Source organism: Aspergillus ibericus (assembly GCF_003184845.1).
Source record: "Aspergillus ibericus CBS 121593 unplaced genomic scaffold BO80scaffold_32, whole genome shotgun sequence".
Lineage (NCBI taxonomy): Eukaryota > Fungi > Ascomycota > Eurotiomycetes > Eurotiales > Aspergillaceae > Aspergillus > Aspergillus ibericus.
In genome coordinates, this window is record NW_020292130.1 from 2,570 (window position 1) to 11,491 (window position 8,922).

At 50.6% G+C, this 8,922-nt stretch overlaps 4 protein-coding genes across 4 annotated transcripts; 1 reads left to right on the top strand and 3 right to left on the bottom strand.

The window, feature by feature from the left end:
• Positions 1-292: 292 nt before the first annotated feature.
• BO80DRAFT_146037 (uncharacterized protein) lies at positions 293-895 on the bottom strand. Its single transcript, XM_025713739.1, has one exon. The coding sequence runs from the start codon at positions 802-804 to the stop codon at positions 358-360; it is 447 nt and encodes a 148-aa protein (XP_025573164.1). The 5' UTR covers positions 805-895; the 3' UTR covers positions 293-357.
• A 1,154-nt stretch (positions 896-2,049) lies between these two features.
• Positions 2,050-3,010, bottom strand: BO80DRAFT_146056 (uncharacterized protein). The gene has a single exon (XM_025713740.1). It carries the CDS (start codon positions 2,828-2,830, stop codon positions 2,303-2,305), a length of 528 nt encoding a protein of 175 aa, XP_025573165.1. The 5' UTR covers positions 2,831-3,010; the 3' UTR covers positions 2,050-2,302.
• Positions 3,011-3,115: 105 nt separating this feature from the next.
• BO80DRAFT_446943 (DHHC family palmitoyltransferase) lies at positions 3,116-4,574 on the top strand (the record flags this gene model as incomplete). Its single annotated transcript, XM_025721574.1, has 5 exons — positions 3,116-3,224; positions 3,277-3,763; positions 3,812-3,935; positions 3,989-4,029; positions 4,082-4,574. The coding sequence occupies 5 exons, from the start codon at positions 3,116-3,118 to the stop codon at positions 4,572-4,574; spliced, it is 1,254 nt and encodes a 417-aa protein (XP_025573166.1).
• A 1,655-nt stretch (positions 4,575-6,229) lies between these two features.
• BO80DRAFT_146139 (uncharacterized protein) lies at positions 6,230-6,959 on the bottom strand. The gene has a single exon (XM_025713742.1). The coding sequence runs from the start codon at positions 6,858-6,860 to the stop codon at positions 6,360-6,362; it is 501 nt and encodes a 166-aa protein (XP_025573167.1). The 5' UTR covers positions 6,861-6,959; the 3' UTR covers positions 6,230-6,359.
• Between the last annotated feature and the right edge of the window lie 1,963 nt (positions 6,960-8,922).

Below are 8,922 nucleotides of genomic sequence, written 5' to 3' on the forward strand. Positions count from 1 at the left end.
AGGTATCCCGGAACAATCTTGAAACAAAACAATAAGCCGACAATGTCTCGCAAGAAATATGCAAACCGCTCATGCAAAAACCATCATGTGGAGAACAACAGAACAAAAGTGAATTAAAAAAATGAAATGAAAAAAGTGAAAAGGGGAAAGAAATCCAGGACTCCTGGTCATGTCTGTTTCATGTTCCATGCCGCTCATAACGTAAACGCTCAAGTATACCCGCAGGTGAGAACAAGATGATCGTAGATTAAACAACGCTTCGTCAGAGGCTCGATGTCTGTCATGAAACTGTTAGTCTGGATCTTCAACTAACCAAAATGGTGTTTATCTTACCCTCAATACCATCAATCTCATTAATTATTTCGCCGGCTTGCAGCTCTGGCAGACAGCATGATTGCAAATCACACACTTCGGTTGGTTCTGGTACAATTTTGGCCCGTCCCCACACTGGCAGCAGAAGTATAGGTTGGAGTGTCCGACGGTGCCCTGGAGTTGCTGGCTGTTGACACTAGGCATGTAGTGTTGCCGTACATCGGCGTGATACAATGTAGGCCGCTGGAGGGTGTTACATCCTCTGAGAGAGGCCATGTTTGCGGCAAGGTTCATTGAGGGAGAAGAGGGTCGGGGAGCTGGTGCTTGCGGGTATGGTGATGTCTCGTGGCAGTGGTGTAGTGAAGTTGCTGGATGTTGAGTATCCATGGAGCAGTCCTCGCAGCGTGGTTCGCCGCACTGGGTGCAGGCAGTATCAAGGCCAATTTGGTGAGGTCCGCAAGAGCACTCGCAGCAGTACCAAAGAGCAGACATGGTGATAGATGGTGTTGGAAAAATAGCTGAAATTGATAGAGACTGTATAGCGGAGCCTTTGAGAGAAGCAGGCGAGAGACAGTGGACAATGGAAGACTGAACGCTTTGGATGGATGTGGTTGAAGTAGATGAGAGTGAGTGAATCCATAGTGAATGCCGGGTCTCGAAGGATATTTAAGCATCAGGATGTAGAGTGAGCGACGAAGAGACACATAGGAACGAAACCGCTAGTATGAATCAGAGGCAGGCGACAAGGCGCCCTCTGAGGATTGTGGCTGATCTCACAGACAGCGCCCACAGTCTTCATCGCAGTCATCAAGTAGGTGCAATACCTGATCCACGCCGGGGCCATTCTAGGGTCGATCACCCAAAGTGGCTTGGCAACAACCCCATTGCCCTTTGGGACCCCGAAGTTCGTACCTGAGCAATCAGCAGTCCAAATCCGGACTGAATCATTTTGCGACCTGGTCTTACTAGCGGACATCGTAAGATATGCGGCCGGGTTGAGTCAACCCATGGCTAGGGTCCACCGAATACTTCGCGAAAGGCGGAATCCGCGAGGCTTGGAGGCTCCGAGTCGTTTTTTTGCCCGGGAGCCCGCCCACTCACTCCGCCCAGGTTTCCCCCCTATGGCTGGTCCTTAATTGCTCGCGCGATGAAATTAATTATTACTATTATGGATTTTTTTTTTGATTATGTCGCACAATTTCCTCCTTCTGCTTATGATGATTTTTCCCCCTTCATGCTTGGCTTCTAGGAGAGGGACACTCTGCGCGATGTTGCCTGGTTGTGGCCTTGAATGGGCTCCACTTGGTCAGGAGTGCGATCCAGGCAACATCGCCCTGTGCCTCAAACATTCTAGATGCGCGCATTCGAGAGTCTCTGACTCCGACGTTGACCGTTCGTTCCTCCTAGTTGACGGGGCCCCGATAAGCCCGGTCGTGATGGTCCTGTCGGTCAAGCGTTCGCGACTCCTGTTGCTCCAGGTGTAAGCAGGCACCCATGCTAGTTCTGCCTAAGCCATCAAGCCCATCGATCACCCGGGCACATGCCTCCCCAAATGACGTCTTGCCAACGGGAACGATGACTCGAGAATTAGGTTTGGTCATCGTTCTCTGTCTGTCTCGCGGTGTCTCCGTCTTTCTCTCCCTCTCGTTCTGCCACTGTCGTTCTCTGCTGCTTTCCGTTCCGTTCTGATCTCCGTCACGTATCTATTTTCGGGTAATCCGATGTTCCGCGTGAGGCTCCAGGTCAGGTGCGGCCGCCGGCCGATGCTGACTTCCTTTCTTCATCGCAACCCACTAACATCATCGTCCATCACTAGTGACTGGCACTAGCTTGGTCTCGTCGGTCTATTCTGAGCTGAATCCTGCTGTCACTGAGGAGGCCTTATCCGAAGTTCAGCTCGACACTGCACCTCCTACCCTCCGGTCACCCACAATGGCACAGCGATGGTGCAGCACGTGCAGGGAAACTAGCCATGGCCCGTTCTAGCTCTTTATGACATGTTCCAGCCTGATGCCTTATCCAGCAAAGTACCCCTTGGGGCATCCGAGCTGTGGTCTTCCTTCGATGATCCCCAGCTGGACTGTTTCACTGGGAGCTCGTTTTTGATGTCACCGCGCATCAAACCATCCTCAAGACTCATGGATGCCTTGAGAAACGGTGATCTACAGGCTACAAGATTGGTGCCTCTTTCTAACCGACAAGAATATAGACCCGCCCAGACTTTCCAGTGTTCAAATCGTACCATACACGTGTTGATGCCTACATCGGTGACAGAGTCGAGATCGTTCCGATCGAACGAGTTCGTCATACCTTGACGAATGTGCCAGATTAAGGTTAAAGTTCCAGGTAGACACATAACACCGACTCCAGTGCAACCCGTGACGATATTGGAACATGTAATCTCCGAGATAGTCCGGGGGAAAAGGGGGTTGCCTCTTAGTATGGTCGGTGTTAACGGGAAATGTCCCGCATCTTCGTAGGCGGCGTAGGCATCGTCGGATAACCAGCTCCTTATCATCACGTGCACTAGCACATGACATCATGACGGCCGTTTGCCCTGTTTGCACCCCGTGCCTGTCACGTTCCTGGAAGCCTAACACTCGCAACCTCTGCCAACTTCAGTCAATCTCCATCGTCAAATCTCGCTTCCCCCGGACACTTGTCCCGTCTTTATATCTTCTTGTGGAATTTGTACATATTCTATGCTAACATGAATATACATGAGGGTTGGCTTCTCTGAACCTGGTTAGTCTACTGTTCTCCGATGCGGAGGCGTTTGTAAGCCTTCCACGTTCCGTTTCAAATGGCGCGCCCCGACAAGCGCATCAATCTTGCGGTTGCCAGGGCCATTCCGCCATTTCTACTGTGTGTATCGGTCTATGCATGCTATATCGTCACCAAGCCGTTATGCAGTAAGTACTTCCGCGACCCATGGTTTGCTCCTCGCTAATCATTCCGAATCAGTTGACTATCTAATTCACCCTCTCCCGAAATACCACCGCAGCAGTCGAGTTGGCGCTGGTGCAGCCATTCTCGCTGTGTTTTACATACTCCTCATAGTCGTTATCATCACTTATCTCCGGCTGTTGTATAATGTCATCCGCAACCCTGGCTACCTGACCCGCGCCCCTCCGCCGATAAAGGGACAAGATACGGAACCATCGGACCGGAACCATCACAAGAAGCGAAGAAGCCGAAAGGGAAGGACCGCCGAAAAACCGGATAATACAGAGATAGACGTTGAAAGGAGCCCTGATGGCAATGCTAATGGCGACGCATACCTATTGGATACGACTTCGTTGGAAAATTTCTATACAAAAGATGTTTTTGTTTGCCAAGAGGATGGAAGACCTCTGTATTGCTCAACCTGTTGTCACTACAAGCCTGATAGAGCACACCACTGTCGGGAGGTAGACCGATGCGTGCTCAAGATGGACCACTTTTGCCCTTGGTGAGTGCCCCTTTTTGTGGTGGCTGGTCATGACTGACAGTCGAGCAGGGTAGGAGGCGTGGTCTCTGAAACCTCATTCAAATTCTTCATTCAATTCGTCTTTTATACTATGGTATTCTGCGTATTTAGTTTAATCGTTTGCGCGACCTTCACGGCAGAAATCAAGCGAGATGTAAGCACCGGTCCGTCCATCATTCAGTCTATAACTAACTCTCTGTCATACAGACTGGTGGAGCCAATGTTCACCTGGCCATTGGTATTGGATTGTACGTATTCCGCTTAGCAGTAGGCTTCTTGGCCCTCTCTGACAATCAGCAGGAGCACTCTTTTCGGCCTTTTCACGTTTGGGATGACACTAAGTTCCTTACAACTTGCGATGTTGAACTTGTCCACGATCGAAAATCTCAACCGTCGGTCCGCAGTATGGACTTTGGCTATACGCGTGCCAGACCGGATGCTGGCCAGACTCAACCCGGAATCACGGTGGGCTCCGACTTTCCGAACCATAACTTATCCCCTGCCACCCACACCCCTCGACCCTGAGGCTGCGAGAGACTATCAACCAGCAGGAAAACAACATGTATTCGCCATTCTCCAGACTCTCCCTGGTGAGAACCCTTTCGACCTCGGCAGCCCTTTCAAGAACCTCCAGCAGGTCTTGGGTTATTCCATCATCGACTGGTTTCTGCCGCTCAAGCAAAGCCCATGCGCAGACCGCACTGGGGAAAGCTTCTACGAGCTTGGACCAGTTGTGTCCAGGCTGAAAAAGGAGGCCGGACTGGAACCTCCACGTGAGCCTGCGTCCACATAATCCGATACACACCAAAGACATAAACGAAGACACAGCACACATAGACCGTCGCAAGAGTGTTCTTGGTTGATCCATAGACTCCTTTATTATATACATTGAACCCATTAATCATTACAGTCTGGTCATTCAGCAGGTTGCCTATTTTTGGTTTTGCTTGGTCCAGCTCAAACCTACTTGGCTTTGTTTTTGTGCCATTCCAGGAGGCACAAATAAGAATATCAAGATAGCGCAGACTTCAAATTAATACGGAATAATTATTTCACCATACCGGGCCAGGCTGCTCCCCACCGGTGTTTAGAGCAGATCTTTCCGATTAGCCCGGAGAATACACCCGCACGTGGCGATAGCCTCATCTCGTGGCGTAGGGATTCCAAGGTACCAACCACCACCAATAGTGCTCGGGAGATACCACCTCCGAACTTTATCTCGACGACTGGAGATGGCATTCTTGATCGGTATTCTCGATCTAGCCCATTCTCCACCAACCTTGCGCTACTACTCCGTAGTGAAATCCACACTTCCGAGGTATCCGTATCCACGGTTTATAAAGTCCCACCCTGGTAAGAGACCATAATGCATAACAACACAATTGATGTACATATCCATAGTAGTAACCGGAACGCTACTGTACTATATCCAGCCCTTCCATACTCTCTCCGTTATTCTGGTCATAGTAACTATGAGCCCCACCCAATCGAATCTACTAACAAAACCCAGCATACACCGTTCGTATGTATATTACCAGGCAGTAGTCAGATAAGTCAGGCAACAACACACCCAAGTACCGATCAGTATCCCATATGCTCAGGACTCAGGAATCCACCAAAAAAAAAAAAAAAAAAAAAAAAAATGGAGATCTAGACTATCGTAAGAGCTAGCTAAATGCTAAATACCAAGGCTTGGGATTCTTGACCCTTCTTCTACAGATGAAGATGCGTACCGCCTTACGAAGTCCGTTTCCGAGCTATAAGCGATAGATTTCATGGGGTTTTTATCGAGTTCGTTGATTTTGGTAGGGGTACTGCTAGGGGCTGGATTGGACGTATCACTGATAGGTCATGTTTGGTCTCTTATCATTGGTTCTTCGGGGGGAGGATAAGATATTACGAACTTGGTAATATATGTATGTATGTGCTGCCTGGGCGGATAGGCAGCAATGAGACCCAGGCACCAATTCTACCAGTGTCACGTATGAATAGGTAAGACAACGTCAATTGAACGTACATGTAGTGATACACGGTAATCTACTCTAAAATCCAGTATACAAACATATAGCAAAACAAAAGCAAAATCCCGAAATCTAATGTACATGTAACGAAACACCAAAACCCAAAATAGAAAGATCTATCATGTTGGAACGCTGAGGTCATCACGCATCAGGAGGTATTAAAGTCGGATATAAGTGCCACAAGAGAAACAACAAAAGAGAGGGAGAAAAAGAAAGTAGAAAAAAGAGGATAAGAAAGAAAGCGAGAACCGAAAAGTCGTTGTAAGCAAACTTAAGGTGCTGACGGTCGTGACTCATGGGGTGTGAGACATGACAGCAATCATGTCTATGCAGCCTTGCAATACGCGCAACGGGTGTGACCGCAGACGGTGCAGCGGCCGGAGCTTAGGGCCGGGTTGTTCATTTGGCCACATTCAGAGCACGTCCACCAGCCGGCCATGGAGACGGCACTAGCAATGATGGAGATGATGGAGGAGGTGGCACTGGTCTTGTGGATGTGGTAGGACATCGCTGATAGGCTGAATGGGATAGAGTAGGATCTCTAAGGTTGAGGCTAGCTAAAGGTGATAGAGGCGGACGGGACGGTGTGGGGAGTGATGGGCCGGCGCAGTGGTTATTTGGAGTGGAGAGGTTCCTTGGAAGATGAGGGATCGATGTATATCTGTGGACTGTACAAGATATGCGATGTGATGGGGCCCTTTGAAGAGGATTGATATTGATAGGTATTTAGTTGTGCAGACAATGAAATGGAAGAAGAAGCAGCCGTGGACATCGATTCTCTGCTTATATGCGATTGCTACCAGTCTCGAGGGCAGACGCGTGGAACGAATTTCACCCCCTTGGACAATGTTGATGAGTTGTACAGGCGCTGCGGGCGATACACCGGGGCAGACGATACCCTGCAATTGAGGTGCCCTGGCCTGCACGACCAGAATGAAGCAGCAATGTAGGGCTTGTGAGGGGAAAACAAACCCGCGCACTCCGAATGGACCCGTCATGGGGAGTCGCCCAGAGTGTCGGTTCGACCTAGGCACCCGCAGGCAGAATCGAACCAACATAGGTCAAACGGGTGGCCCGTCCATAGCAACCTCCGTCCCGGTGGAGATGGGTCCAGGGCTGTGCGTGACTAGCAGGTGCTTGTACCCAGTAGCACTGGCCCGAAGGATTGAGTTCAGGTATCTGGGCAACGAGCCCTCAGGGCAAGGGGTGGCTTAGCTGGGTGGCTAGTAGGTTCAATAGTCCCCATCGAGTATGACTCTAGACGGGGAAGTCCGGGGCAAGGTCCTGCAGAAGAAGTCATGAGCATATCCTCACACCAGGGATAAACAGAACAAGAGAACTAGACGGCGGACTACGAAGGGAGTTGAACGCACAGGAAAATACATGTCAAACAGCATACTATGGCATTGTTGATAGAGCTTGGTCGTCCTATAGAGGGGCGAGCGCAGTGAGACCACTGCGATGCTCAACTGTCTAGAGCGTTCCACTATACTCTGTGCTTCCGTGTCAAGAATGTTTTGGGTTGCTTCCCAGCGATGTATTTGAGAGCCCACAGAGAGCATCAACTTGTCTCCCATCATTGTGTAGGACATTGTCAGGGTGCCGAAGGGGTTCAAATAAATCGCGCACTTCCTTTCTCTTGTCCGGTGAAGCAAGTCATGAAGCACTGGAGTGGATAATGGCGGCCGCAAGGACCTGCCACTGACCAGAGCACGCCCCATCCATTGTTTCAAGGAGTCTAATTGATGCCCGAGGGTATCGCATCCCTTGGCTTGAGGAAGCGGGCGAAGGTGCCCTAATTATTGCTCCACGAGAGTATAAGACGACCCGGACGACAACGGCACACAAGTATCCGGATTCCACGGGCAACCAAGGCTGCAATTGCCCGGGTGCTACGTGGCCCTCAGCAGCGGAGTGGCAGATGTCACACTCACCCGAGGAATGTGTGCCGGATTCCCGTTATACAGCTTCATCGGAAGGCTGGCACCGTCCTGGGATCGACAGTAACCGGTGGTGGGAGTGATCAATCTTCTAGAAATTCCGCCCGACTCCACTGACATGGCCATTCACAGCCCTTAATCTTAGTCGTGGAGCCCCAGAGGGAAGCCGAGTGCCTCAGAGTCGTCCGGGATGACATCATCCGCTCCCAGCTTGGCGAGGCGCAACTGAAGACGGTGGATACGAGGCCACGGATGATTTGCCCGGGCACCGGGCAGTGGAGGGCTCCGGTATTGGGCGCTGGGTCAGCAGTTGAGTCCGGACTAGCGAGAGGGCCAGGAATCTTAGTACACTGTCGAGATTCCGCATCGAGGCTCATTCGACTTTCACAGCAGACGGAAGAAAGAGGGGCAGTGGAGACTGACATGGTTTTGGGTGTGTTTCCGTGACTGCCGTCATCTCAGCTGTGAAGGGAATAGTATAATTGCTGCATGAGGGAATCAGATAAAATGGGCGCTCGTCATGTGGGAGCCCAATGACAGGGAGACACAAAGAGATGGGCGGCCAGTCAGTAATAAAGATGCCGTGAAGCGAGTGAAATGAAGGGAAAGTGATGATGAAGTGCCGATACATACACAAAACACACAGAATCCAACGGGGAGGCAAGAGTGGATGAGATAATCGCGGGCGGCAGCCAATCCGCAGCCGTGATGGCGCGTGTGCGGCTCCCGCCCGGCGAAACCAGCAATTCAGGATCCGTGGTTGGACATGCGCTTTCTTTACTCTTTGCTCTTCATTCTCCATACTTCACTTCCTCTGCTCCATCCTCCACCCTCGGCTCAGCACTCATCTCCATCATCCGATAAGAATATTCCTCTAGGACAGCACTGCTCCGGTCTCCAAGTGGAGATTCTCTACTATTAATCATTGTGCGGGAGTGTTTCGGGCCCCCGTTGATTGGGATCTCCCCGACGCTGATTTGTTTCTGCTGCTTCCCCTCGCGCATCTTGCGTCACACCCTCTCCGCCTCAAATTATTGAAGATCGCTTCAGGCCTCTGCTTCATCTTCACTCCAATCTCATTCTTCCCCCCCAACTAGCTGATACTCTTACACTTGCTCCTGTTAATCTACCCCTTTCCCTTGCTCCACTGTGCATTTCTTGGTTCCATCAATCAGTGTGT

Excerpts from the sequence above, each read along its gene's own strand:
- BO80DRAFT_146037 (XM_025713739.1), bottom strand. The coding sequence starts at position 804 with ATGTCTGCTCTTTGGTACTGCTGCGAGTGCTCTTGCGGACCTCACCAA.
- BO80DRAFT_146056 (XM_025713740.1), bottom strand. The coding sequence starts at position 2,830 with ATGATAAGGAGCTGGTTATCCGACGATGCCTACGCCGCCTACGAAGAT.
- BO80DRAFT_146139 (XM_025713742.1), bottom strand. The coding sequence starts at position 6,860 with ATGTTGGTTCGATTCTGCCTGCGGGTGCCTAGGTCGAACCGACACTCT.